The sequence below is a fragment of the Plectropomus leopardus genome, unplaced genomic scaffold (genome assembly GCF_008729295.1).
Source record: "Plectropomus leopardus isolate mb unplaced genomic scaffold, YSFRI_Pleo_2.0 unplaced_scaffold26758, whole genome shotgun sequence".
Lineage (NCBI taxonomy): Eukaryota > Metazoa > Chordata > Actinopteri > Perciformes > Serranidae > Plectropomus > Plectropomus leopardus.
Window position 1 is genome coordinate 1 of NW_024629110.1, and position 3,415 is coordinate 3,415.

Consider the following 3,415-nt stretch of genomic DNA (forward strand, 5'->3'; position numbering starts at 1 on the left):
AAAATGCAACCAATTTTTTAAGAGGAAACATTCGTTCATGCTACGCCCTCTGATCATGACACACCCGATTATTCTGCTCAACCAGCGTTTCTAAAGATGGACGACATGACAGCTCCCAAAACTGAACCCACCGCTTTTTAAAGACATACAACAAGCCAAAACTTTTTAAAGAAAAAAATGCCCAAAAAGTTTTAAAGATCTTTTTTTTTTTTAAAAATTGCCAAGAGTTTTTAAGGGGAAAGAAGCCACCAAAGAAAAAAAGTTTTCTGCAGGTTATCTTTTAAAAATGTGTTGGTTTGTTTTGCTCCTCGTCTGGTGGCGACTCTGAGTCTGAGCTTCATCACGTCACACATCCGTAAAACCCAAACCTAAAACATCATTCTCAAACTCACACTTCATCATCTGCCGTCCGATTGGCTGAACACTTCAGTCACGCTGCAGGACGCAGGTCGAGTCATGACAAGCGGGTCCTGCAGACGGCCTGAAACTGATCATGGAGGATGTGGCATGCACACACACACACACGCACGCACGCACACTCACGGTCAGGCGGTCTGCAGGCGGCGGCGGCGGTAGCGGAAGCGTACGTCGGTGGCGGGCAGCAGGATGCCGAGTCCGGCTCTGCTGGGGTCGAGGGAGGCTCGGGGCTGCCCCTCCTCCAGCTGCAGGTCGAAGAAGAGCAGCAGCAGACTCAGGAACTGTTTGATCTCGTTGACGGCGAAGAATCGTCCGGGACATTTGGAGGAGCCGGAGCCGAACGGCATCAGGTAATTCTTGAGCCTCTGACCGTCTTTGTAGAAGTCCGTCTTCAGCCGTCCGTCCTGCAGGAAGCGGTCGAACCGGAACGACTGCCAGAAAACAACAGTTAGGTTTGTGAAAGTGCTGCCGGCCTGCAGGTGTGAGCGGCAAAAACGACCGCAACGTTTCACGATATACATTTATAGTTATACATACTGGCAGAACATGAATGTAATATAGTAAAGTCTGTTTTCACCTGAAATAAATCAATAAATCACAAAATTCTTTCAAGGAAAACAAAAAAAATCACAAAAAATTTTTAAAGGACAAAAAAGCCAACAATTTGTCTTTGAAAATCACATAAATTTTTTAAATAAATAAAAACGCCAAAACTTTGAGAGAGAAAAAAAGATCTTTTAAAAGATTTTTTAAAAGAATAAAAAAATCCCAACATTTTTCTAAAAAGTTTGCCTTCTTGTTTTGAAGAAACGAAATTGGTCAAAAACAACAGACAGATTTAAAAAACACAAAAAGAATTTTTTTAACAAAATATGTAAGAAAAAAAGCCAAATTTTTAACGTTTTCTGCATCTTTTCTCTAAAATCGTGTTGACTAGTTCTCTCCTGCAGAGGTCGGGCTCGGCCCTCAGGGGCCCCTGATGCAGATAAGCGTTAACATCTTCTGAGGTTCCCGTTAAACGGCTCGTGTCGGTGGCGTCCGAAGGGTTAATGGACGAGAGCTGCAGTGCGAGAACGTGCCGAAGGTGATTATTGATGAGCGATCGATGGGGCGTACCTGCGGCTCCTCGTAGATCTCGGGGTCCATGTGCATGCTCTGAGGGTAGAGGGCGATGAAGTCCCCCTTCCTGACGGCCACCGAGCGCTCGCCGTCCAGACGCAGACCGAAGTCCTCCTGAGCCACGCGGATGTTCATGGAGGCCGAGGACAGACGCAGGCTCTCCCTGATGGCGCTCTCTGTGGGGGTCAAAGGTCAAAGGTCAGATCAGGGGGTCGGACGGCTGAACGCAGCGTGAGGACGTGAACGTACGTACCCAGACAGACCAGCTTCTCCAGCTGCTCTCCGCTCAGCGGCACGTCTCTGTCGCCGCTGGCCTCGACGCCGCCGAGTCCCAACACGTCCTGGATCTCCCGCCGGACCACCTGCAGGGCCTCGGGGTGGCTCACCAGGTGATACATGGCCCAGAAGGTGGCGGGGACCGTGTTCCCCACCGACGCCCACAGGATGGCGAAGTGATGAGCTGAGGGTCGGGAGGAGACGAGAGCGCTCAGAGGAGACGCCAAACATCAGAGACACGACCTCAACCTCGTCAATAAAAAGACGGAAACTTTTAAAGAATTTCTTTAGTGTTCGACGATGAAAATAAAAAATATGAAACTGAAATAAACCGTAAAGCACAACGGTGAACGCAGTCTGTAAAAAACATCAGGTAAAATTCAGGGATCATTCAAGCTTCTGCCAATAACTTTCCAGGACTTTTCCAGGACTTTGAGTCAAATTTTAAAGACCAAACACTCTGTGAAACGACCATCGATCCTCCTCGTCAGTTATATATTAATATATAAGAGCTTTTTAAAGTAAATATTATCAGGTTCAAACTGAATATCTCACTACAATTTAGGGACTGTCTGTAAAAAACATCACATCCACAAAGGTGAAAAATTTTACCTTTTTTTCATTTAAATTTTTTTTGACAATTTTTGAAGAGAAATTTTTTTTCCCTTAAATTTTGGGGAATTTTGAAAGACGAAAAGTTTGCCCATTTTTTCCTTAAACAATTTCTGACAAACTTAAAAAAAAAAAAACTCAACAGTTTTCTTTAAAAGATTTTGGTTTTTTTTAATTTTTTTAATTTTTTTGAGATTTAAAATTGATTTTTGGCAGTCCCTGAAGAAAAAAATGGCCTTTTGAATTAAAAAGTTTCTGGTGGTTTTGGAGAAACGCCGGCGGTGGAGGCGAGTCACGTGACGGCGGCGTGTACCTGCTTTATCGACGTCCCTCAGCGCATCGTACTGCTCGAACAGCTCCGCCCGCGTCCGGATGAACTGCGACATGTCGGACCAGCGCGACATCCTGTGCGGCAGGAAGTAGCCGATGAGCTTTTGGCGGACGGCGGCGGTGCGTCCCAGCAGCCAGATGGGGATCTGAGCGATGAGCAGCGGGAACATGTTGTCGAAACGCAGGAAGTCTTCACGCAGCGCGCCCATCCCGCTGTGGCGGCGGGCGCCGGCCGGCCGGCCGTACATGGTGAGGAAGGTGGCCTCGAACATGACGGAGCTGCAGAACTCGTACATGTCGGCGCTACGCCAGCCGCCCGCCCCCCCCCGCCGCTCGCCCAGGAAGTCCTGCCGAAACACCAGCATCAGGTTACCCATCATGCTCTCCGTCAGCGCCTGGAGGCTGTCCCCCTGCAGCAGCTGGAAGGAGCGGCTGATTCGCTCCTGCAGGCCCGGGAACTTCCTGTCCACCACCGGCGGGTAGCCGAAGGTCACCGGCGCCACCTTCCCGCTAAACTCGTGGAAGTCCAGCTGGCGACCATGTTTGATGATGTTTGGATAGAGGAGGGGGTCCATGATGAAGGTCATGTATTTACCTGCAGGAGAGGAGGAGGAGCACACCTGAGAGAGGAGGAGGAGCACACCTGAGAGAGGAGGAGGAG

At 48.6% G+C, this 3,415-nt stretch overlaps 1 protein-coding gene across 1 annotated transcript; it reads right to left on the reverse strand.

Moving 5' to 3' along the window:
- Positions 1–262: 262 nt before the first annotated feature.
- LOC121937590 (cytochrome P450 7B1) lies at positions 263–3,409 on the reverse strand. Its single transcript, XM_042480922.1, has 4 exons — positions 2,738–3,409; positions 1,790–1,996; positions 1,534–1,712; positions 263–848 (listed from the first exon to the last, which is right to left on the reverse strand). The coding sequence occupies exons 1-4, from the start codon at positions 3,339–3,341 to the stop codon at positions 546–548; spliced, it is 1,293 nt and encodes a 430-aa protein (XP_042336856.1). The 5' UTR covers positions 3,342–3,409; the 3' UTR covers positions 263–545.
- Positions 3,410–3,415: the final 6 nt, after the last annotated feature.

What these genes read in the sequence shown, in the direction of transcription:
- LOC121937590 (XM_042480922.1), bottom strand. Translation starts at nt 3,341, where the DNA reads ATGACCTTCATCATGGACCCCCTCCTCTATCCAAACATCATCAAACAT. An exon ending in GAGGGACGTCGATAAAGCAG is followed by an intron (nt 1,997 to 2,737) that starts GTACACGCCGCC and finishes CCCGACCCTCAG; the next exon opens with CTCATCACTTCGCCATCCTG. An exon ending in AGATCTACGAGGAGCCGCAG is followed by an intron (nt 849 to 1,533) that starts GTACGCCCCATC and finishes GTTTTCTGGCAG; the next exon opens with TCGTTCCGGTTCGACCGCTT.